The sequence below is a fragment of the Pectinophora gossypiella genome, chromosome 9 (assembly GCF_024362695.1).
Source record: "Pectinophora gossypiella chromosome 9, ilPecGoss1.1, whole genome shotgun sequence".
Classification (NCBI taxonomy): Eukaryota; Metazoa; Arthropoda; class Insecta; order Lepidoptera; family Gelechiidae; genus Pectinophora; species Pectinophora gossypiella.
Window position 1 is genome coordinate 9514513 of NC_065412.1, and position 25634 is coordinate 9540146.

General features: G+C 38.6%; 2 protein-coding genes across 2 annotated transcripts; one reads left to right on the forward strand and one right to left on the reverse strand.

Annotated features, from left to right (window-relative positions):
• Positions 1-17010: 17010 nt before the first annotated feature.
• On the forward strand, positions 17011-21702 carry LOC126369478 (2-oxoisovalerate dehydrogenase subunit beta, mitochondrial). The gene is made up of 8 exons (XM_050013900.1): positions 17011-17315; positions 17753-17889; positions 18175-18318; positions 18677-18832; positions 19440-19611; positions 20009-20154; positions 20569-20655; positions 21051-21702. The coding sequence occupies exons 1-8, from the start codon at positions 17192-17194 to the stop codon at positions 21189-21191; spliced, it is 1107 nt and encodes a 368-aa protein (XP_049869857.1). The 5' UTR covers positions 17011-17191; the 3' UTR covers positions 21192-21702.
• Positions 21703-22024: 322 nt separating this feature from the next.
• LOC126369465 (inner nuclear membrane protein Man1-like) lies at positions 22025-25570 on the reverse strand. Its single transcript, XM_050013874.1, has 2 exons — positions 25438-25570; positions 22025-25359 (listed from the first exon to the last, which is right to left on the reverse strand). The coding sequence occupies exon 2, from the start codon at positions 25349-25351 to the stop codon at positions 23033-23035; it is 2319 nt and encodes a 772-aa protein (XP_049869831.1). The 5' UTR covers positions 25352-25359; positions 25438-25570; the 3' UTR covers positions 22025-23032.
• Positions 25571-25634: the final 64 nt, after the last annotated feature.

A 25634-nucleotide genomic window follows, 5' to 3' on the forward strand; every position in this document is an offset into this window, starting at 1 on the left:
CATAAGTTTAGAAGTCGAAAGTACAACCTGTCCTAGGGATTGTGGCCCACGTTAAGTATATTTCGACCGTGTTTCTTTTGGGTTAAATCCTGTGGAAAATGACAAACTTTGGAACGTTCCTAAGCGTAATAAATGTCAAAATGGTCTTAATTAATCATCGTGTAGGTTTATAAAGGCATACTCTCGACAGGCAGGTTTTAGGGAGGATATTAACCTTGTTGGCAGTAACAATAAAAGGTTACAGCGATGTTAAGCGATAAGTAGGTAGGTTAGTACCTATAACTACAACGAAGAGCGCGACAACGTACATAACTGCCCAACGGCTAATGGGAGATGAAAAGAACAAAATGGGAAAAATAGGAAGAAATGTGTAGATCTTCTCTTCTTCTATCGTGTGGATTGAGAGGTACATTACCAACCTCATCAACCCTGGTGTCAGGGTTATTATTGAGCCGCCAAAGGCCCCTGACATGGCTCATGTAACGACTATTTACTTACATCATTAAGTAGTAACCGGGACCAACGGCTTAACGTGCCTTCCCAAGCACGGATCATCTTACTTTTTGGACAATCAGGTGATCAGCCTGTAATGTCCTAACCAAACTAGGGATCACAAAGTGATTTTTGTGATATGTCCCCACCGGGATTCGAACCCGGGACCTCCGGATCGTGAGCCCAACGCTCAACCACTGGACCACGGAGGTCGTCGATAAATGTGTAGATAAATTAATGCGACGAATGTGTAGATAAATTAATTGTAACATGACCAAAAACTAAGTCAGAAATAGGTGAAGTGTTTACTTAGTTATCTACTCCTAAAGCTACCTATGCCGATTCCAATAAAATATTTAAAAGTAAGTACCTAGTTTAAATTATGTGTTTAGACCTCTGTATTTTTTTGAACATGAGTTATTGTAGCTTTGCATCAGATTAGATAGCATTAACTACCTACTTCGCTGGAATTAGAACTGTGTAGGTATCAGGTAGGTAGTTCAAGAAATCATAAAACATGTATTTTGCAGACTTGACGGTTATAAACTTTTTATGAGATAAACTTAAATATCAAAAAGTACAAACTAGTGTGTGAAAAACATGTGGAATTCAGTTTACCAGCTGCAGTTGCCTCTGTCAATATCTGCAGAGGCCTTGGCGATATCTGCAGTTGCTTCTGTCGATATTTCGATATTTATAGTTGCCTCAGTCGACATCTGCAGTTACCTCAGTAAACGTCTGCAGTTGCCTCAGTCGATATCTGCAGTTGCCCCTGTCGATATCTGCAGTTGCCCCTGTCGACATCAAAGTGCTGCTCTCGTGTAAGAGGGTTAATGTTCTGGGGCACTACACAAAACCACTCGTACATGGGCGATATTTACCATCGGAAATGTACTCTACCCTATTAACGGAATGACCAAAAGCTTTTCCGATACAAAAGTTATATGAAAGGAATTTTCTTACCGAACCATACGTGTACTTAATTCGATGCTTTACTTAACCGCTTTCTGTGGGTGTAAATGTTAGCATATACATAAATTCACGGTCGTGATCCCTATACTATTTGAGCTAAAGCTCAATATCGCTGCCTTATATTGTAAACCTCGTAAGAGCCTATTTGAAAAATCGTACAAAATTCCACTTGATATAGGCTCAGAATCATCATCATCCTGCTCAGTATTGAGTAGGTACGGTGTCACTAACATCGCAAAAACAAAACTATTGACTGGAATATACAGACTTCAGCCACCTAAAGTAAATCCCAACAGATTTTTTTGTGACTGGTCACTTCAGGAACATCCTTACCTTAGCTCGTTAATTAGTTTTTTTTTCCCACGATGACCTTTTCAGTAACGAATTCTATGCACGTAAACCCAAGGATACTGTTGACTGGCAATTAAGAGAGGTAAACAAAAAGTGAGAATTTCGCCCAGTAGTTATGAATTTTATCTTTACACTTACTTACTTAAGTATTTGAATAAGTTCGTACATACATACATAAACTCACGCCTATTTCCCACCGGGGTAAGCAGAGACTATAGAATTCCATTTGCTTCGATCCTGACACACTTGAATAAGTTCGTCTTTTTTTCTAATTTGATTGTTGTCCCCGAATGAAGTAAATACTCCTTTGGCCTAAACTCTATGGTCCAGTCCTTTCAAAAGATACATAATAGCGGACATTTTTAAGAAGAAATGAAGACAGTTGACGATCGGGAGCGAAAAGGGTTAGTCATGGTTGATCTAATTAGTCGTATTGAATAAATACTGGTAATTGGTGGATAATCGAAACATAAGCACCTAAGTGTATAATAATGAATGTTCCATGTAAATATCAATGTGTCTGAACTAATATGGTTTTTCTTTAATATGATTCAGAATACTGATGGAATTAACTGCTTGGTCGGACAAATGGAGAATACTGTGGAACAATGGAAATTTATTACTTGGCCGGACAAAAAGGGTTTGAGAGTTTGAGTGAACCTTGGCTCACAGCGTCTTCTGGTGTGTCTCACCCCTAGTGAGATGATAATGGGTAAGCGCTGAAGGCTTGTAAGAGGGAAAATATTTTGCCGGCGAGGTCAGTGCCGGGTTCCTGAATTGATTGCTGTCACGAGCTGATATTGGGCGCCTCTGTGGCGTTTATCAACCAACGAAATCAGTGCTGTGGCACTCCCTTAATGTTGGAATATCACAACATTTTGCTGAGCTGATGTCCCTTTTTAGAGACAAGGTTGGAATTTATTATTTTTTTCACTCTTCTATACCATGTACCTCATCATCATCAGCCCATTAACGTCCCCACTGCTGGGGCACGGGCCTTCCCTATGGATGGATAGGGAGATCGGGCCTTAAACCATCACGCGGGCCCAGTGCGGATTGATGGTTATTAACGACTGCTAATGCAGCCGGGACCAACGGCTTAACGTGTCTTCCGAAGCACAGAGGAGCTCGAGATGAAAACATTTTTTTTTGTGGTCACCCATCCTATGACTGGCCTTTGCCGAAGTTGCTTAACTTCAACAATCGCAGACCGAACGCATTAACCGCTGCGCCACCGAGCTCCTCAACCATGTACCTACTTATATCTAAAATAAGTGATTTGTATCTTTTTTTTGCTTGCTACCCAAACGGGGAGCGCCGGTTCGAATCCTGGTATCGAACTTGCAACAATGAGTTATTAATTTATCTTAAGTGCAGTTTTCACTAACACATTTGGCTCGAGCATTATAGATGACGATACGGCGCGTCACCTATCATGTCTAACAGAAAGCTCGGTCAGGTACTTAGTTCATCTTGCGATAGATGTACCTCTGACTACCCCAATTAGGATATAGTCGTAAGCTTATGTTATGTTATGTTTCTTTCTTTCTTTCAAAAAGTTGAGCACAGCTTGCTTGATGGCAGATGTGCTCCGTGCGGTGCGTAAGCACATAGAGCCCAGCTTATATTTGATTTCTTCCATGAAATTATTTTAGATACTCAATAATTATTAATAGACAATCAGGGACGTTCCTGGCTTACGTTCCTCAAAAAACAATATAGATAGCGCTGTAAAGATTTTCCTTCGTTTAACCGTCTTATTTCGTGAATAACCGATATATGCATATTTTATCTTTGTTTTTGGGTATAAATGATGACCTTTTTATTACACCCAGGCACAATTACATATTTTACCCATTATTATTCTGATCAAAACAAAGACAAGCAATATGGGTAGCAACATAATTCTTACATAATGTGATCCAAATAACAAGCAACAAGTATTTTTATATATATATGCTTCTGCCAATACGAGTTAATTCCACCCACTCCATTCCATCTAAGGACAACTAGATATACCACCAATCCGCACTAAACGTGTTGCCCATGATCGGATCTACCTATGGGCTGATTGGGCTGCAGCCCAGGGCCCCGGGGTTACAAGGGGCCTCCAGATCCCGCTAAAAAATAGACCATAATTTGAAAAAAAAAATGTCTGTTAAAATATTTTTTGCTATTAGTTGAGTACTAAGATAGGCCCCCAAGTAATTTCAGCCCAGGGCCCCACAAATTCACGATCCGGCCATGGTGTTGCCTCTTCCTTTTTGATGCGAACAGCAAAGGACTGGATGACTGGAACTAACTGCCGTCGTCTGTTTTTCCAACTCGTTATAATCTGAGAGCCTTCAAAGCTGGGAGTGAAGGCATTTGCTAGGTAAGCGTGATCTACCTTCGACCATATCGTCACTTACCATCAGGTGAGATTGTAGTTAAGTAAAACGCGAGCCTATATTATTTAAAAAGAAACACATTGTATTTTTGAATAATTACGAACTTAATGCTACCTTAATGAGAAAATAGGTAATTATCATGTTAAATCTCGACAGCGCCACTTTAGGGAACGTTCTAGTAGTTCTAACCTACCTGAACCCTTTTTAAAGTCAAGTGAAGTGAAATCCAAATGAAGTTAGCTACCTGTCTTCAAGTTGAACAAGAAATTCACCCAACTAATAGCTGCGTACATTCTTAGTAGCTTCAACTACTAACTTTGTTCAAAGTTACCAAACACTTTGTATGCGAAGCTTGGAACAATATAATTTTTATAATCGGTAAGCAGAAGTTTGTATTTGGAAACATATCATTAAAAAATAAAATAAATAATTAGATTTTAAATTAACAATACTAACATAGTTTATTAAGCACAATTGTTATTAACCTACTAATAATCTATGGACTGTTATACATATTTGTGTTAGTCTGAAATAAACGTTATATTATTATTATTATAGTAAAATAGTGTGTTACTTAAAACAGGGATTTTACTTCAAACTTATGAGAAACTTACTTCTCTATTGAATTAAGAGTAAGAAAACAATATACAAGGTGTTATCACTAACACAGTATTCTGTACTGTGGTGACACAGTATGACTGACCTCTGAGTTATAATATAAAACACTCATAGCCGTTGGTCCCGGTTACTACTTACCGATGCAAATTAGTAGTCGTTACATGAGCCATGTCAGAGGTCTTTAGCGGCTCAAAAGTAACCCTGACACCAGGGTTGATGGGGTTGGTAATCCACCTCACAACCCACACGATAGAAGAAGAAGTTCTTGAAAGGGATTGCAACATTCGATATAATATAACATAGTACACATTCACTGCATTTTCGATGTAAAGACCTTTCGATGCAGCGTTATCGATCTTGCGGTATTTCATGTTAGGAAAAACCTTCGAGATTAAAGTCTGGACCCCTTCTTTCACAAATAGTATAATATTTCTCATTATTCGGGCTCTTCCACTTCCTCTTCATAGTACCTAAACATACTCTCTCATTCTATCAATTATTTAGAATGAGAGAGTATGTTCAAAATTCATCTCTAATACTATTATATTTAGCTACATAATAATACTAGCATATAATAGTTTTCCGCAGTTACGCCTGTTTCTATTAAGTAATATTAAGTTATCTGGAACACTTTCAGAAAATAAAAGGTCTACCTAACCCAGTAAGACAAGATAACAACATCACTTACAGACAGATAGATATCAGTACAATCACCTCAACTCTCTGGCCAATTCACATTCTGTTTGCAGGTACTAATTTAATTGCTTACATTTAATTGGATGTTACTAGTTACTATCCTGGAACCTAATAGGGCAACAGTAACTGACAGTATTATTCACAGGCCGAGGACAGGAGTCCTAGTCAGGCTTTGAAATAGACTACTCTGGGCGCCATCCCACTCGCTTCAGACACAGTATTGCGGGGCGGAACGCAAGAGGAAAACTACTGCCCTATTTATCCCTAAAAAAAGCAGCATGGAGAATGCTACACCAACAAAAGCGTGGTCCTTAAATTAATGACGATGGTGAGTTACAATCCTGGTCTGAGAGCGAATAAAAACACAAGTAGTACTCATTCAGCTATCTGTCTTCCCGGGCATGTCGTAAAATTCGACAGAGGGATTGTATCCTTTTCACAACTGACGACGGACAACTGACAACTGTTATGGGCGATATGCTGATCCCCTGTTACCATAAAAGTTCTCGATCTAAGGACTTCGTATTAAGAGACTTCGTAACGTGGCTTCGTATCCATAGGTCATGGGGACTACGGGATTACAGAGTGTCTAAAAAGACCGCATTGAAGCAATTTATCTAAAAATCTATTTTGCAATTTGACATTTACGCATATAAAAGTAAGTGCGCATTGCCAAGATAATGTCAAATGGCAATGTGGATTTTCTAGATGAATTGCTGATTGAGTGGTATCTCGATATATAGAAGATTAATAAAGTAACGGAATGAGAATTGGCGTTCAAACCGTGACCGGTAGGTGGTTATTGCAAAAGCGTGTCTAGTGCTGTGACACGGTACCGCCATATGCAAAATGCTTGCCCCACTGCCTAGCGCCCCACAACTCCATCGCCCCACTCATAGCGCCCCAGGGCGCACCAAAACCTCTTAAATTAATAATAAAAATTCTCACATTATCCCTAAGTAGCATTATTGTTCCTTGGGTATCAGAATTATACTAGAAACTAAGTACTCAAAGCGTAAACGTCTACCCTAAATCAAATTCAGTCCTGGTTAGAAGAGAACAACTTAGAACTCAATCTCAAAAAAACAAAAATCATCCAATTTAAGCCTGCACAAAAGACACCGTTACAACTGCCATCCTACACGTATAAAAATACAAATCTTGAATTGGTTGAAAGTGCTACCCTGTTAGGGATCGAGCTAGATACTAACTTGACCTGGAAACCCCACCTGCAATCCCTAAAAAAGAAACTATCATCTGTAACTTATGCTCTCCTGCAGCTAAAACGAGCAACAGACTTCAATACGGCCTTGACAGCCTACTATGCGTATGCATACTCGCGTCTCGCATATGGAATTATTGTTTGGGGAAATTGCTGTGAGGTAGATGATATTTTTATTGTCCAGAAAAAAATTGTGAGAATAATAACTAATATTAAACAAACAGAGTCGTGTAGGGCGCATTTTAGAAAACATAAAATATTGACCCTTACATGTATTTATATATTAGAATGTAGTAAATTCATAAATAAACACCCCGAACTATATTCGTTTATGGAGAATGATAGTAAAAGAAATAACCGGAATGAAAATAAAATAATAAAACCTTTTACCAAGATGAAGTTGGTAGCGACAAGCCCCCATCATATGGTGATCAAAATATATAATCATCTACCGAAATACATAAAAAATATAAAAAATCCTTCTTTATTTATCAAAAAATTAAAACAATTCCTAGAAAATAAGTGTTATTATACGATTTCAGAATTTTTTAATGATAAAGAAAATATGTAAAGTTCCTATTGTTGATTAATTGTAGAGAAAAATATATATATTATAGATAATAAGTACTAACTAACATATTAACACTATATAAATAATTTACTAACATAGAATAGAACACTAATATCATTTATTTTTTATTGTATCTAGTAGCCTCTCTACACTTTAAATTGCTGTGCCCTTGCAGGGTGTCACTTGTACTTTATTAATTATGTAACACCTTTTATAATAACCTGTGGCTTTGCAATAAATAAATAAATAAATAAATAAATAAACAAATTATCCTGCATTCGCTAGTTTTCAGCAAAATGAGGTTAAAAAGTACTAGTATGATTTTTAAGCTTCTGGACTGGAAAGGATTTGGCATCAACATCAACGGCGAGTACCTGACGCACCTTCGATTTGCCGATGATATAGTCCTAATGGCTGAGACCCTGGAAGACCTGAACACCATGCTCGAGCATCTCAGTAACGCATCCCAACGAGTGGGTCTTAGCATGAACATGGCAAAGACAAAAATTATGTCCAACGACCATGTCGCACCCACTCCAGTTCAGGTTGGGAACGTTACACTCGAAGTTGTAGACCAGTACATTTACCTAGGACAAATAATCCAGTTAGGTAAGTCCAACTTCGAGAAAGAGATCTCTCGTCGGATCCAACTCGGATGGGCAGCGTTCGGGAAGCTGCGGAATATCTTCTCGTCCAAAATACCTCAGTGTCTCAAGACGAAAGTCTTTGACCAGTGCGTGTTGCCAGTGATGACCTACGGCAGTGAGACGTGGCCGCTTACTATGGGTCTCGTGAGGAGGCTCGGTGTCGCTCAGCGGGCAATGGAGAGAGCTATGCTCGGTATTTCCCTGCTCGATCGAATCAGAAATGAGGAGATCCGCAGGAGAACTAAAGTCACCGACATAGCTCGAAGAATTGCAAAGCTGAAGTGGCAGTGGGCAGGACACATAGCGAGGAGAACCGATGGCCGATGGGGCGGAAAGGTTCTGGAATGGCGACCACGTGTCGGACGACGCTCAGTGGGTAGGCCCGCTACAAGGTGGACCGACGATCTGGTGAAGGTCGCGGGAAGCCGCTGGATGCGGGCAGCGCAGGACCGATCGTCGTGGAGATCCTTGGGGGAGGCCTATGCCCAGCAGTGGGCGTCATACGGCTGATGATGATGATGATGATGAGTATGATTATGATAAATGAGCGGTGTGGCACACTGTGCTGGGAGGTTTTCTGGCCACGTCTTTCCCTCAGCGTTACATATTCCGATGTGGTAGTAGTTTTACAGCTAGTTACATAATATGTAAGTAATTGAATTTTTGACGTTCAAAAAGCGCTGACTATGTAAGCCGATTTTGAAAAAATATTTTTTGATTTTTTTAACACCTCCGACGCTGCATACAAAAATTTTAATCTTACCGCGTGACAGTTCACGCTCTGCCCTTTACTCCTTAGCGGCGTACGGCTATTTAAGACTAAAGTTTTTTTACCATTTAACTAGAGGCGGTAACGTCGGCGCTCGATACGAATGAAGGACTTTCCAGTTCCAAGCTACGTTCACCAAAAACAATATAGATGGCGTTGTACAGCTTTAATGTGATAATTACCTATTTTCTCATTACTCGGTTTCATAATTATTCCAAAATACAATGTAATGGCAGAAGCATGTATAATTGTTACTTGATATTTGGATCATATGAGGTATAGAATTATGTTGCTATACTCATCATCATCAGCCTATTAACGTCCCCACTGCTGGGGCACGGGCCTTCCCTATGGATGGATAGGGAGATCGGGCCTTAAACCATCACGCGGGCCCAGTGAGGATTGATGGTTATTAACGACTGCTAATGCATCCGGGACCAACGGCTTCACGTGCCTTCCGAAGCACGGAGGAGCTCGAGATGAAAACTTTTTTTGTGGTCACCCATCCTATGACCGGCCTTTGCGAAAGTTGCTTAACTTCAGCAATCGCAGACCGAGCGCGTTTACCGCTGCGCCACCGAGCTCCTCATTGTTGCTATATTCGCTTCCCTTTATTTTGATCAGAATAATAATGGGTAGAAGATGTAATTATATCTGAGTGTAATAAAAAGATTAAAAAGGGTTATCATTTATACACAAAAACAAAGATAAAAGATGCATATGTCTATTATCCATGAAATTAGAAGGTTAAACGAAGGAAAATCTGTACAGCGCCATCTATATTGTCTTTGAGGAACATAGCCTGGAATGTCCCTCATTGGTGCGAGGAGTTTTTTTTTTTTGACGCGACTTATTGTACTTTTGCCGCAGATGGCATTAACTACTTGGCCGGACAAATGGGGAGCGCTGAAGGCTCTCACCCGGTGCGGCGAGGAGTCCTAATGTTCTACAACTACAACAACAAAATAATTATTAACAACAATATTGCTTTAAAGCACATAATAACGGGTTCTTACCGCGTTTAAATGGGGATATGAGACTCCCGATATTAAAAACCCGCAACGCGGTAAGAACCCGTTATTATGTGCTTTAATTATGATAATAACCGCGTAAACTTAAAACAACAATATTGCTTTTTATGATGAAATGCTCAATGTGGTTTACTTAGACCCCCGAGTGCATTCTATGTTTATCTAACTCCCATTCCAGTTTATAACGACCTCCGCGGTCTAGTGGTTGAGCGTTGTGCTTACGATCCGGAGCTCTCGGGTTCGAATCCCGGTGGGGACAAATCACAAAAATCACTTTGTGATCCCTAGTTTGGTTAGGACATCACAGGATGATCACCTGATTGTCCAAAAGTAAGATGATCCGTGCTTCGGAAGGCACGTTAAGCCGTTGGTCGCGGTTAGTACTTACTGATGTACGTACGTAGTCGTTACATGAGTTATATCAGGGGCCTATGGCGGCTCAGTAATAACCCTGACACCAAGGTTGATGGGGTTGGTAATCCACAGGATAGAGGAAGAAGACTCCAGTTTATTATTTTCCAAATATCCGTTATTATCATATTATCATTTCTTTATTCCGTATTGTAAATTTTTCAAATTTAACCCGGGATCACCGGATTTACGGGACGTCCTTGGCCCATTTACGATCGTTTGTATAGAAGGACAAACCGGGCTGAAATATTAGAGGCAATGAGAAATATCCTGCCAAATCTCATCTTTGATGTCGTAACACTGAATATTAATTAGTTTTCCTTACAGACAATACCAGGTTGTGCAGAGTCTGAAATTAGATTTTTTTTTATTTGTTCATGTAATGTACAGTACAGTGCAATACAATGTTTCATAGGCTAATATCATATTTACAATAGGTAAGGTATAAGCCTCTGCAGCCAAACTAGGTGAAACCTGTATCTCAGCATGCAGCGCCTGTTCCCAACGGATAATAACAACTTAGCCAAATAAATTGTCGTTATTTAGTTCATACTTGTTTAGGTATATAACAATAAAAGTGAAAGGCACAGAACTAACAATGTAGCTGAAGCTGGAATTCAGTCCTAAACAAGGAAGTCAAAAATGTTACTATAATAAAATTGCTGAATTTTCTCGAAAAGGCTACACGGCTGTTACCTTTTCGAGAAAATTTATCGGCATTAAGATGTTCCGACAGCACGACGTCGAGAGGATCTCGTCACCGATACATTGATTATGAATACACAAATGTCTCTTACATGACGATATTAATGTCAAGACATTAAAAAAGTACCAAGGTACTTTTTTGGAAATGCTTCGATGAATTTGTAAAATTTTGATTTCAGTAAATTACATTATTAAGCTTATAATTGTACTTATTCCAAAAGAAAAAAAAAGCATCATCAGTAGGAGCGCCCAGTAGGAGTAGATGGAAACTGGGGTTCTATACGTAGTAAGTATTATTCTTCATTCTATGACCAAGGTTTGAAGATAGGCGATAATAAATGAACCATTTTAGATAGCTCATCATGTTACAGTTATTTCAATCGAGTTTAACAACAAACCCGGGATGACATGATTTTCTTTATCCGCCCAGCAGAAAAGCAAATAAGTTTTTTTTGTAGGTTATTTTTGTAGGTGTTTTTGTAGGTAAGTTTATTTTATCATCTTAAACATTTTTCTTTATGAACTGTGTCCTAAAACAAATATTGATCTCAAAATAGTATTAGGCACTTTCTATGCTACGTTCCTCAAAAACAGTATAGATGGCGCTGTGCAGCTTTTCCTTCTTACTTATTTAGACCTATAAAATTAGAAATATAATATTTTATTTTATGAAAACGCTTTGCTTTATATAACGAAATTCAAATAACGCTCACAATCATAAGAAAATGCTTAGCGAACATGTCATTTTTTTGAGTTTTCTTGAGTATTTTTCATGTATTTAGAGCGGTTCCCTTTTCTTACTTGGGATGGGAGGATATTACAAGCTGGAGGTTAGAAGGAAAGTAGCATTAACTACGTATATTTTTAAGGTAAGTATTTCGAAGGGTCCTGCATAACCCTGCGATCCTACAAGCTATCGGGCTGCAGGTCCCAAATCTACGGTTGAGGCATAGTCCGCGGAATCAAATTTTATATATACCCAAGAGTCGCACTAATATAATGAGGCAAGATCCCGTTACCACCGCTCTAAATATATTAAATGAGGTTGCCAAGGAAATAGACCTGTTCAATTGTTCATTGGCGAAGTTCGCAGAGGCTATAAGTAATTAAAATTTTATATGATAATAGGTAAGATATTTGATAAGTTTAGTAACTAGGTATATAGGTACAATACTGTAAATATTGAAGTAATAATTTAAGTTTATATTAACTTGTGTGTCTAAGTTACCGCCTTAGGCATATACCTGTATGGTAACTTATAGTTGTAATTATTAAATAAATAAATATAGATATATATCAATATATAAATAGATTTTTGTCTGAATAAGATTATTATTAAATCTATTATCTCGTTTAAAAATAAAATGAAGACATTTGTAATTAATATACAGTTTCAACATTCTGACAAAAATGCGTTAGGCTCACGATCGGGTGTTCGAATCCCAATGGGAACTAACGCAGTAGACCATGGAGGTCGTTAGTGGCGCCTAATGTAATAATTAATTCTTGTTTACGAATTGACAGATAGATAGTCAGACACCGCGCTCCCGCCCGTAAAACCTGTCGTGGTGAGTAGTGCCATGAGTCACCTCAGGACAACCATACTTGATGAATCGTGACATTTATGACAGGTTAGGAACGTAAATACAAGCGGGAACGTCCTCTCCAACATGATGGACTAATTATGACAAAGCAGCAGATAAGTAAATGTTAAATAGTACCATAGAATAAAGAATAATACTACGTATAGAACGGACACTCTCCACCCCGCACCAATTCGTATCGGTGCCTGCCCAGATTTACCTCACCCCCGCAGGGTTTCACTTTACCCTAAATGGCCGTAAGCTGTTAAGGAGTAAGGGAGCGTACGCGGACTCTCTATCTCGCTCGTACTTACGCGTTAGGCAGAATTTTTGTATGAAGTGTCCGATCTGTGATAGTTACAGTCGTTATGAATTGACTGAGGCTTCATCATCGAATGTCACTGCCGTTTAAGTATGACCCGACGAGACAACTCAGTTTACAACAGTATACAATGACATATCTACATCTAAGTATCACTTCGTAGCTAACCAACCGCTCTAATACAATCTGTGTCACTCGCTCGGGAGTACCTACAGCGGCCACTTTTACTTTCGATCACGAGAGCGCGGGCGCACGGTTGCACGGCCGATGACTCCGGCGCATAAAGCATACGGGAGCATGCTACAATAGTGTCGCCCATGGTGAAATTCAATGCACTTTTAACTACCAAATGCGTTCTAATACATATCCATACATACATTGAACCACGCACTTAAAATAAACTTCTGTTACTTAGCGCCTGTATAAAATTAGGTACAGTGGCGTTAGCCAAGTCGCAAACGATTACGCAAATCGACAATGACAGTAATAAAAAACATAATAATATAGGATTGATATGTCCCCTCATGTCCGTTCCATACATTTTAATAGCTGTCACTTTTCGAAATAATTTACAACTTTACGGCTCTTTACGACTCAAACTTCCAAACCTAAAAGCCCCATCTTAGTACGGTTTTCTCGTTTTTCTTTTTATCTCCTAACATAATACGTAGTGACATAACATGGTATTACACTATCATTATAACGGCCTCCCCGCGCCAGTTATATTTAAGTCCCTTAAACCTAACTACGAAGTACCTAATTGGGGGCGGGCCAGATCCATCGGGACCGATGCGTCTGGTGTGGGAATAAATGTGGCGAAATCGTGACCCCGAACACAACGACGCAAAAGTTATGTAAAAAGAGCTTCATTACCTAGGGTGGTATTAATAAACTAATCTCAGCTGAGACTGCCCTTAAGACCATGCTCAAGTCCCTGTTTTTATATAAGAACTGTCACATTAACATGATCTTGAGAGCAGTCTCAAAGCTGAGATTAGTTTATTAATACCAGCCCTAGCCTCTTGAAACAAATTGAAAACAGTAAACAGCCAGTGTCTTTACTATTAAAGAGATTTACCAACAGGAACATTCCCACTCTGGGAACATTACCGGGAACAGCACATCACTGGGGGGTTAAAATGGCCACATCGAAGCAATTCATCTAAGAAAGTAATATTGCAATTTGACATTTTCGCATATAAAAGTAAGTGCGCAATGCAAACAAATGTCAAATAGCAATATTGCTTTTTTACATGAATTGCTTCTGTGGCCCCTGGTACTTTTTACACTGCCCGATCTCCGCGACGCAACGGGCCCTATCGATTGGGTAGTGGGGAAACAAGAATTACTTTTTCAAACAGAATTAAAATAGATACCTACTTAATGCAGTTTATATAAACCGAGTCCCTATTCACAGCTGGAGATTGTGACAGACAGACGGACAGGCAATACGACTCCACTAATTGGACGGGCTTCTTCACGAAACGTTGGGTAACAATGCTTCAACAAAATACATGCTTTATTTCGATTTGCTCAGCTTTAAGTGGGCAATGTTTGGGCAACACTGAGTGGTTATTATTTATTTTTAAATTGGATAGAAATGAGGTAGAAACGAAGAAAATTGCGAAACTTATCATATTTATCCGGATTCGGAAAACGCCTCTAATACCTTTTGAAACCTTAATCAACCGCCGTTTTACGCCTACCTTAAGTTAAAAACAAAAAAACAAGCTTTATTCCGAATTGCTCAGCTTTAAATGGGTACCTGGCAACACCAAGTGATTATTATTTATTTTTATTTTTAAATTGGATAAAGGTGAAGTCGATTCTAACAATGAAATTTGTTATTTCGAAACTAAGTACTTTGCCAGTAGTTACTTACTTATAGGTATTTAATTATAGCCGCGATCAGATCTGGACGTTTTAAAAAAGGCCGCACAAGAAGGCGCATCCATGAAGTATTTGACAAGAGTGGAAGAAGCGATGTGTCAGGATCGTAATAAATGGAATTTCGTGGTCTCTGCCTATCCCCACGGGATATAGGCGTGATCTTATGTTTGTATGTTCAATTATAACAGCCAAACGCAATTCACACTCTTTATCAAATAGACTAGTTGCAGCAACAATATTTTTATGGCGACAGGTTGTGACAGGTTACTAACCTATAATAAATAAGGTATCCTTCCCGAGATCACAACCAACTGAACAAATTCTATGATTAATCATTTCTCCAGGACATAATCTGAGAAAACAGACCAGATAGACCCGACGCCATATCTGACCGCTCGAATGATCAATCTATATTTACTTACAACATAATAACCTACCTATATCCTTTATTAACATTAAGTTCTTATATTTATTTTGAGGTGGATTACCAACCCCAGCAACCCTGGTGTCAGGGTTACTATTGAGCCGCCAAAGGCCCCTGACATGGCTCATGGGCTACTAACCACCCACCCACCCGACTTATAAAATGAAGGAACAGACCTGCTTATTGTCATCGGACCGATTGCAAGTGGACGCAAAAAAAAACAAAGTGTATGTCATTTTGTCAAAATTGCACAATACTTATTCGTATAAATATTAGTCAATGTGGGCTTTAAAAGACGTGTAAGTACCAGTAATGTAAGTACGTTTGACCACTCATCTCTCTAAAACTACTACTCGTACTTATTTCAATAATATTTTTTTTATTGAATGAAGTCTCCAACTTAGATGAAAGTGCAAGTTAAATCGGCTAAGTATTTAAAATTGTAAATATTATTATACAACAAAATGATCTCGTTGATGTCTTTTGTATGAAGGAAGCCCATCAGTGTAGTAGGTCTGTTTAGTGTGCTGCTAGGGGGCTGGTACTTGTGCGGATGCGCGAGGGAAGGGTGGGTTGGTGACTTGGCTTAGTGTAAAAGCTATTTACTGTACTTTGTGCTAAATATATATTATTTATCTTATCTTTGGGAGTGGGGGGGGGTTGGGAGTTTCTGGTGAGTAGGGGGGAGGCGGGGTTTAGGGGTGTTATATTCGATTGTTTTGGTAACGTAGGGACCTGGTTAGTGGTATGTACTTATTTTATTTATACAATATACCTACTTACTAAAAGCCACACGTACCACGCAATAATATTACCTAAATATTATCAACAGAACGGACATTATAGTTTTTTGCTCGTATATTTATAACTATCGAAACATATTTCAAAACCAAATTAAATAAATAAAACATTAAAATACTGGTACCCACTCCCACAATACAGGTTTCTGCTTATTTGTGCAATCTACCCGTAAAACCAGGAGCAGGTGTTGTAACCGCAAGGGTTTCAACTCTTTTTCTTCAACTGTAGGGATTAATTTACATTAATCATGTTTGTTTGTCTCCCACTTTTTTGTTTTCGTACCTAGTTTGAGACGAAAATAACGTCTGGAAATATCCCACGCTGCCTATTTATCACTCTGAGCACGTCAAGTGGAATCGAACTTCTAAGTTTTGTCTTTTTGTTTCTTATGTAGGTATGATGTATGAACTTGAAATAATAAGGGTTTATTTTTGAACTACTTAAGTACAGTAGGTACTAAGTACTTACTAATTAAACAGCCTCTGAGGTCCGTGTTATTCTATACAGCCTTTATGTGTGGTCTGCCACTCGTCTTGAATTTGATTCGAGATTGTCAAAGAACAAGATGACTTAGTAGGTAGGTACTTTGGAAGGAACGACATTTGCGCAAAAAATAAGATAAGTAATTTAATAGCAATTACCTAAAGAAGTAAATACTTTCCTAAGTAGGTAAGTATATTAAGTAAATGTACCTATCAAACGTAAGCAAAAAATAGGTAGGAAGGATAAAAAAAGAAAAAAATATAAGGTCACTGCTACTATACATAATATAATCCCTACTGGGGTAGTCAGAAGTAAGTACCTTACCTTCTTTATTATTTCTCTCTCCTTCATTTGTTTAAAAAAGTTAGGCGACCGACACACTATTGTTTTATAGTCGTCAGTTAGACCGACACAAATATTATATTTTAGATGTATTTTAAAATGGTGACAACACAAATAAACACAAACATAACACGCCTGTATCCTTGAGGGGGTAGGCAGAGGTGTAGGTACCTACCTATACGAAAACAAATATTTTTTTCAGAACTTTCAGCTGAAATCATCTGAAAAATATTGAAAAACAAAACGCGCCAAATTGACATTGACAATAACAAGACAAAAAAGAATGAAGTTGGTGACGTGTGGACATGACAACTGACGACAAACCGAAAGTTTTATATTTATTTTCGTCATTCTTTATCAGTTAAGTCGTAATCAAACCGCAGCTAATTACACTTGCAGATAAGATGTGTTATTCAATTCAAGTTATTCATTCCTCATCGGATCGCGGGGGTTTACGGACCTTATGTAAAAATGACGAGTTTAGTGACGAAAAACAGTGGTTTATTCATAAAATTAGTGAAAAATGTTACCAATTGCACGAAGAGACTGTCTTCCCACTTTACTTACTTCCCCGACGATGATAAACCCGTTGATGGTAAGTAATTACTTACAATTTAAAGGTTAACTTTGTTAACTTTTTTGTTGAATATTCTATTTCTAACGTTCTATTGATTGAATTACAAACTATGCTTGTTTTAGAAAGTAAAATAATGAGGATAGTTACTCGTATAACAACAATGAAGTAGTAGTATAACCACAATAAAATTGTTTTGTAAATTACTTATTTTTACTTAGATCATTTGTGTTAGCTTAAATAAATACCTAGGTTTTATCTACTTAAATTACATGATGGTAAGATATATTATGATGGTACTTAAGATATATTTTTGAGTTCGAATAATTAGAATCAACCTTGGCTTTATTGCCTTAGCCTGGATCTTCCGATTATCCGGTCAATTAGTATTATCTGAGGCAAATCTATAAAAAGTTAAATTCACTTTCACTTTTTACCTTTATATTGTATGCTTGCAGGCGAGACAACAAAGATGAACATGATGCAAGCCATCAATAATGCAATGGACCTCACACTCAAGAATGATCCAACGGCACTGTTATTTGGTGAAGATGTAGCTTTTGGAGGAGTCTTCAGGTGTGCACTTGGATTACAAGTAAGTTGTCCTTATAATGATACCAAAACAAACATGAAAAAAATATAAAATAAAAAGTGAACCAATGTATTTTGATATTGTCATTTTTATAAAATTTTATGAGGCTGTGAACACACTCTTGCATCATGCCAACGTACCTATCCCTTAGGCAAAGATATCCTTCATATTGAGATATTCTGACATTGTTGCCAATATTTGTACAGTTTTGTACTATATCATTTGACTTCCATCTTTGTGGAAGAAGCTGGTCAATGTAATTCGCACACAATCTTATCTATATTCCAGGAGAAGTATGGCAAGGACAGAGTGTTCAACACGCCTCTCTGCGAGCAGGGCATTGCAGGCTTTGGCATCGGGCTGGCCACTGCTGGAGCGACTGCCATAGCTGAGATACAGTTTGCTGACTACATCTTTCCTGCTTTTGACCAGGTTATTTCTTTCCCCACAATATCACTAAACAGAATGTGTACAGAATATCATTGTATCAGAATCTTCATCTTTACTCCCAGTCTTATAGAGAAACTTGGTGAGTTGATGGACTTTGGGTTAATTGGGGCCTATTATTAATCAAATGAGATACTTTTCATGAAATATTAAAATAAATACAAAAACATGACATCATTAATAAGCAGAGTGGTTATTAGAAGGTATTCAACATCAATCTAAGACATGTTTGTAAATAAATAGTAAAATGTGATTGTTTCTTGATCATTTTAATGCAGTTAGCTACCTAATTATATAGGCTTATTTTCATCATTTATTAATACCATCCATCCTATATCTCCAGATAGTAAATGAAGCGGCCAAAGCGCGGTACCGCTCCGGAGGCCAGTTTGACTGCGGCGGCCTCACCATCCGGACTCCATGCAGCGCGGTCGGCCACGGCGGCCTCTACCACTCGCAGAGCCCAGAGGCTTTCTTTGCCCATGTGCCTGGCTTGAGGGTGAGTTTGATAGATAGATAGAACACTTTAATCCTCACAATAGATAAGAGCGCAAAAGATAATTTTAAATAACACTACTAAAGTGGGCAAAGGCGGCGCGGGGCGCGGATTATTGGGTTATTGATTTTTGTATATAAATGAGAAAGCCATCTTTTTTCAAACCGCATACAAATCCAAGCTGGGGCCTTTGCTGAGCTGTAACCATTTTGGCATTTATTATTATTAGTCCCACCATGTTTGAGAAAGCACAATACAATAAACTGACAATAAACTGATGGAAATTCTAAAAAATACTTTTTTAAATAAAAAGTCCACCAAATGACTGTTCACACTAGCGATTTTTCAGCGATTTCACGGTGAGGCGAGATCGCGGCGTACACGCGGCGAGCACGCCGCAATTTCGGCGCGATTATTTTTAGTAGCAAACTACCCACATTTTAATCGTCTTCTAAGTAAGACAGCTAGAAGTATCTCCTCGTCGAAGTCCATTTTGTGAATGAAGAAAGCCCGTGACGGCAAGTTCTCGGTGTGCACGCGGCGATCTCGCCTCGCCGTGAAATCGCTGAAAAATCGCTAGTGTGAACAGGCTCTTACTCTACAATTTTAGGTAGTAGTCCCTCGTGGGCCGATCACAGCAAAAGGCCTGTTGTTGTCATGTATCCGTGAGCGTGACCCGTGCGTGTTTCTCGAGCCAAAGATACTGTACCGCTCAGCTGCCGAAGAGGTGCCCGTGGAAGACTACACACTCCCATTAGGAAAGGCACAAGTGCTCAGAGAAGGTAATTGCATGTTCATGTCCCTTCCATACATTTTAGATTGAGTACCAACGCTCACCACCGGCGTTTTATTTTTGTAGTACCTATAGGTAGGGACCGTAGTATAGTGTATTGTTATGTGGTTGTTACTCTATTTTCCTTTGGAGTAACTAGATTTCGCTAACCATATAAGTTTACATGATTGAAATAAATGTTTTCTACATACGATGTGTCGCATCATTATGACCATTTTGATAGTTAATACAAATGCTGGCCACTGACACTCCTTTTTCTTTTGTTAATTTATAAATATTACCAGATGTAGTACCTAATTATTATTTTTTATTTTAAGTTTTGGAAATTATAATGTTTAGTAAATGTATTTTGAATTGATAATATTTAAAATAAATGTTACGTACAGGAGATGCAGCCACCCTGGTAGGCTGGGGCACGCAGGTGCATGTGCTGCTGGAAGTGGCGCAGATGGCGGCGGACCAGCTGGGCGTGCGCTGTGACGTCATCGACCTGCAGTCCATACTGCCCTGGGACGAGGACACTGTTTGCAATGTGAGCACCCTTCAATCAATCTTATATAGTTTTTTTACTCTATAATGTGGTTAACTATCATTCGTTTCACGAAAACTCTAAAGTAGTGCCCCTAATTATAAATATAATGGACTGGAATATAACTATTTCACGAGAACCACAAAAATAAAATATTTTTATTGGGAAAGATGTCCAGTATCTATACAATTTTAGAATATAGAAAACAGCGGTCGAACCATCAAACCATCATTATCTTAAGAATAAATAAAATTCTACGTGAAAATTGTGGATATGACAATTATAATATTTATATACCCCCTACAACGTTAGCTCATTACAGTAGCGGTTCATAATTAGCTGAGGAAGTTGCAGTTTATAATATTTAAATTAATAACAAACACTTTACATAAACAAATTGTGCACTTTCCTTTTTAGTCGGTGAAAAAAACAGGCCGCTGTCTAGTGGCACATGAGGCACCGCTTACTTCAGGATTTGGAGCTGAAATCGCTGCCACCATACAGGTATGACATATCGTTTGCGTACTGTATAAAAAATTCGCAGGTACAAAAAAATATATTTTATAATTTAATTTGGCTGGAAATCCTCGAGAGTCGAATCAAAAAGTCAATGTAAAAACAATACTCCTAGTGCCATCTATGGCTTCCGTGAAATGAAGCTGGTAAATGATGTAAGTAATACAGATTTCTAGCACACCAACTTACTACTACTACTGATTTATACAAATCCACTGAAAGATTATATCCACCCCACTTTACCTATATCTCTAATAACATCTGTGAGTCGACAGAAAATAATGTCATTAAGACGATATGAAACAGCCCCAACATGAATCCCTAGTCCTCCCAAAATGGACATTTATTGTCACACAGAATAAAGGAGTATGTTCCATTCTCAGGAGGAATGCTTCCTGCACCTGGAGGCGCCGGTGGCCCGTGTCGCGGGCTGGGACGCTCCCTTCCCGCATGTGTTCGAGCCCTTCTACCTGCCCGACAAGTGGCGTTGCTACCAGGCCCTTAACGACCTGGTCAACTACTAAACACTTAATACTACCCTGCGGGCTTAGCACCGTACGTCACCTGTCACTCTCTCACAGTACTGCACAGAAAGAGACTGATGATCTCTGTCGCGGCGAGAAAGAGTATCGTGCTTACGGTGCTAAGCCCGCTGGTATAATACAAGATTATAGAAATAGGGTAAACTACTAAAGGATGAGCAATATAAGGGTCAATCCACATCTGTCAGCTCATCATCGCTCTTTCCTATGCACTTGACTGAAACGACGAAGCGATGGCGTGCGTATGAGGTGCTGACAGATGTGGTTCAACCCTACATATACCTTGTCATTCATAGCAAAGCCACAAAGCAACTTTAGAAATCAGCTTTTGGAACTCCACTCTTCAGGTCCACTAACGGTCATCACTGTACATTTCTCATTTAGATTATGTTTAAGTGGAAATAACTGAGTTACCTATAATTAAATACATTATTTTATGTCGTCTGTATTAACAAATTATATTATTACAGGAATAAACTTTATTTTACGTGAATAGTGTTTTCTTCTGGGACATATGGGATAACATACAGTAGCACCTTAATGAAGGCAGCCTTCTAATGAGGGGGCCTGTCCTGCATGTTAATAAAACCAAACCATCAAAACTGCTTATGGTCAGTCGACCGATCGCACGTTTGGGCACAAAAATGAAAAAAAAGTGTTTTCTTCTAAATCTGTCACGTGGTAATCTTTACTATATTAGTAACATAAGCTCACGACTATATCCCAATTGGGGTAGTCAGAGGTATATTAGTAAAATCAGTAGTAGTTAGGTTTTACATTAGGTAAAATGGGATAAAAATAAAAGAGTCAACACATTTCTTATACCAATTTATTATAAAAGAAAATCAATCCATAAAAATAATGCTAGAAATTAAGAACAGTTAGTAGGTACTATAATTAACGTCAATGTCAATCTTATGAAATTAAAAACACACTTATATTGTATCAAATAAGTTGTGCCAAAATATATGAAAATAACTAAAGCAAACATATGTATGAATGGGATATAACCTACAAACGAAACCTACCCTACTTATAGCTACAGTTAAAACAATTTGTTTCAAAAATCTATCATGTGTTCAGTAGCCATTAATGACTTATTGAATTCGAGACTATTTGTGATGTCAAATATTTACAAAAGCATGTCAAAATGTGCAAGTTTAATTAATCCAATGTAAAAAAGCAAGTCCTAAAGATACACATTAACACATTTTATATGCCCATGTCCAATATGAATCATATTATAATTATATTGTTCATGAAAATCTAAGTTAACAAAATGCATAACCATCTTAATTGACAAATGCAAAATTGGAACACATAGCTTTGCTTGATATTAAAATTGTTTAATTTATCTAACAAACTTTTTGAGGTGTAACAATATGATAAGACCACTTTTTTATAAAATAACAGCTCCAAAGAAGAGATAAGAATTTTATGTCCACATCAGGTTAGTTTGAAAACTATTATGCAAAACTCTTATTATGAATATAAAGGCAAAAAGGATAGATAGATTCTGTTGAAATAACACCTGTTACTGTATTAATATTTTACCATTACTATTTCACTATTTATAAATAAAACAGAATCTATCCTTGGACAAGAAGACAGTTTACTCCTAAAATTAAAGTTTCTTATTTTAGTAACCACAAATGACTAACAAATAACATTAATTAATATAATATGACCAAAATAAGTCAATGTTTACATGCATCAGTGTTAACTTGGCAATAAATAAATCCACAAGCATGTTGTACCCATGTTTGAAACAATGTTAAGAATTAGGACAGAACAGAAACAGTGCAGATGTGTAGCACCATAAGTTACTCATCCCAGGAGCGTCGCTGGTGAGATGGTTTCAAAAAGGGGCCCACAGTGGGTGAATTGGGAAACCTTTGCATGTAACGTTCCAAGCGTAGGTACTTCACGGTAATAAGGTGCCCTTCATACCACCAGCCGTGTAAGCTGCGGTACACGACACCAGCGTCCGCCTGTGTCGCACATTTCACATAGACACAGCAAGAATTACGCTCAATGTCAATATGCAAGATGTTGCACCTGTCACCACATTTTTCCAAAATTGCATCCTGAATTACAGTGCGAAGGTTCGGATTAGAGTCATTTTTATCGAACATGTGACGGATTTTCAAGCAAGGGGTAGGGGAAACAGTCAAGTTGTTAACAGATCCTTCCTGGGTTTCAAAAGCTTGTCCCTGCCAAGCAGCACTACGTTTTGGGCTGCTGTGCGCTGAAATCCATCTCCAAACCCTGCAATCTTCTCCATCAACAGACTGCACCTCCATCCTTACTCTGCTCTCATTTCTTTGGATGAACTTGACAGCAGCATCCCAAACTGAAGCCATTTTCTCTCTGTTTTGTGGGGAAATCAAAGTGTCTCTCACATGATCTACTGATATGTAGGGTTCACCACTGTCCTCAGTTTCCTGGGAGATTACATCAATGATCTGTTCAACCATGGAGTAGATCTCTTCACTTTTCTTTTTCTTGTAGTCAACATAGTATGCATAAAATCTTTGTGCAGCCAAAATCAAGACAGAGAGGAGGCCAATGACAACTGCTGTAGATCCAGCTGAATATAAAGTGTTTATAATGAGACAAGTAAAAGGAGTTGATGGGTCAGACAAGGTTATGGCGACACTACCTTTGTTACGTTTTTGAACAACCACATCAGTTGAAGTCAATAGTGCAAAATCAACATCCTTTGAATATAAACTTTTCAATTCAACAACACTCAGGCCCCATCTTGGGTTGTTTACCAAAAGCACTTCCAGATTATTTAAGTCTGTGCGACACTGGCTGACGTCTACGGTATCAGCCCTAGCACTTGCAATATCTATTATTTCCCTTTCAGTCAAGTATGGTACAATACCAGGCTTACCACATTTAAAAGCTGCTGCTCTCGATGTTAATTCTGGATGTATTACTTTTAGCAGATCTTTAGCATAAGTGACCTGTTCCTTGGGTACACAGTTGATTCCAGGTCTATTTCCAGGAATGTTCAACTGGCATATAGGTATGAGACTGTTTTGATCATCCACCACTGATGTGATATCATTTTTCTTAACTATATACATGAAAAATAGACAAAAAAAAAAAAGAATAACTAGACCAACCAGGGCAAGTGATACCACATTATTTTTCAAGAATTTCCTGTCATTTGCTGTTTTGTAATCCACTACGTCAGATCTGGATACTCCACTTATGTATGACCTGCGAGGCAAGCCAGTGCTACCGTTGTTCGTGTCAGAACGATCTAGGTAAGTAGCTGGTTTTGGATCTGCTTTTAGTGCAGAGAGACGTCTTGTGAAGTTGCTCAGGTAAGGAGATTCAATCTCGTCCACTGTTGATGTTGATGGCTGGTAAGTACTAGCAGCAAACTTAGAAGTATAGTTACTCACAGATGGTCTGTCTCCCAATGTTGATGTTAGTCCAAGTCGTGAGCGTATAGAATTAAGGTGATCAGAAGAAGATATGGATGATGGGTAGCTAGTTGTACCAAGGGAAGGCCTTGAGAAAATAGAACTCCTGGGAGGACTAGTGGACGCGTCAGTTGCAGGTAAAGTACTGGATATGTAATCACTAGACCGAGAAATGCTTCTTGGTGGAGGTGAACTCTTCTTGTCAGCATCTACATCACTGTCAGAGCCTGTTTCATAGTCATCTTGATCATTAGCAGCGTATGTACGTGTCACTCGACGTGTAGTCACCGTTTCCACCTCTTCGTGAGTGCGAACGGGTGATTTTGTCTCCTCCTCCGACTCGGATCCCTTGTCAGAATCACGTTTTGCAGGGGAGTCTTTTTTGAGCGGTGTGCGGCGCGTTTTGCTGCTTGCCGGCGGCAACATAGCGCCGCCGGTAGTGGCGCGACGATTGCGTTTCTCTTTAGCATTATTTGTATCTAAATCTGACTCCTCACCACTCGAATACCGGGCGAGTGAACGTCTGTTTTCTGCTTTGCTGTCAACACTGTTTCGCGGTTTGCTCTTGTTGTCCAACACAAGTTTAAGCTTTTTCACCAACAACTTTCTCGTGGACGCTGTTATCGGCATCACAGGAAAGCCATGCTCGGCCAATTTGGTCCGAAGCTCGGCATCTGACATTGAGTCAACTTGATCGGCCATTGTGAAACCTACAAGCAATATACAGGTTATTCAGTTGTTTACACACAAAATACACAATATATCCACATAAATTGAAAGCTTCTCACCTTATTTTCTTTTTATGCACAGAAAAATTACGTCAAAACTATAAAAAATCACCGGCGCGTCATGTCGCACGCACTCTCGCAAGAACGTCGTTATATTCAGTGTTGCCATAACATAATTCAAAATATCACCTTTTATTTTCATTACGTCAGTATTTGCATTTGCGTCAGATTATGAAATTCGGGTTGTAAATTGTGTA

What these genes read in the sequence shown, in the direction of transcription:
- LOC126369478 (XM_050013900.1), top strand. Translation starts at nt 17,192, where the DNA reads ATGACGAGTTTAGTGACGAAAAACAGTGGTTTATTCATAAAATTAGTG. An exon ending in CCCATGTGCCTGGCTTGAGG is followed by an intron (nt 18,833 to 19,439) that starts GTGAGTTTGATA and finishes CTACAATTTTAG; the next exon opens with GTAGTAGTCCCTCGTGGGCC. An exon ending in GGCACAAGTGCTCAGAGAAG is followed by an intron (nt 19,612 to 20,008) that starts GTAATTGCATGT and finishes TGTTACGTACAG; the next exon opens with GAGATGCAGCCACCCTGGTA.
- LOC126369465 (XM_050013874.1), bottom strand. Translation starts at nt 25,351, where the DNA reads ATGGCCGATCAAGTTGACTCAATGTCAGATGCCGAGCTTCGGACCAAA.